Consider the following 207-nt stretch of genomic DNA (forward strand, 5'->3'; position numbering starts at 1 on the left):
GCGACGTGAGCGAGGCTTACCGTTCTCGGGCCCGCACACCCGTGGAATGATCTCGAGCACAGATCTGCAGGAGGGGTCGTCGGCGCACTGCTGGCGAGCGAGCAGGCAGTTCCGCACTCCAAGGGCGCCGTCACCTGGAACATGAAGGAGGAAATGAGTGAGAAAATGTAATTAAGTGGGGGACACAAACTCGGTTATGTAGCCCTG

The 207-nt window shown here is 58.9% G+C and overlaps 1 protein-coding gene across 1 annotated transcript in view; it reads right to left on the reverse strand.

Annotated features, from left to right (window-relative positions):
* Window positions 1-134, reverse strand: part of LOC119593603 — a gene marked incomplete at its 5' end in the record, with an annotated part of 118,927 nt that extends 118,793 nt beyond the window's left edge. The window contains 1 exon segment of the mRNA XM_037942559.1: window positions 21-134. Coding sequence (XP_037798487.1) covers window positions 21-134 — 114 coding nt within the window.
* Between the last annotated feature and the right edge of the window lie 73 nt (window positions 135-207).

The sequence above is a fragment of the Penaeus monodon genome, chromosome 32, assembly GCF_015228065.2.
Source record: "Penaeus monodon isolate SGIC_2016 chromosome 32, NSTDA_Pmon_1, whole genome shotgun sequence".
Taxonomy (NCBI): Eukaryota; Metazoa; Arthropoda; class Malacostraca; order Decapoda; family Penaeidae; genus Penaeus; species Penaeus monodon.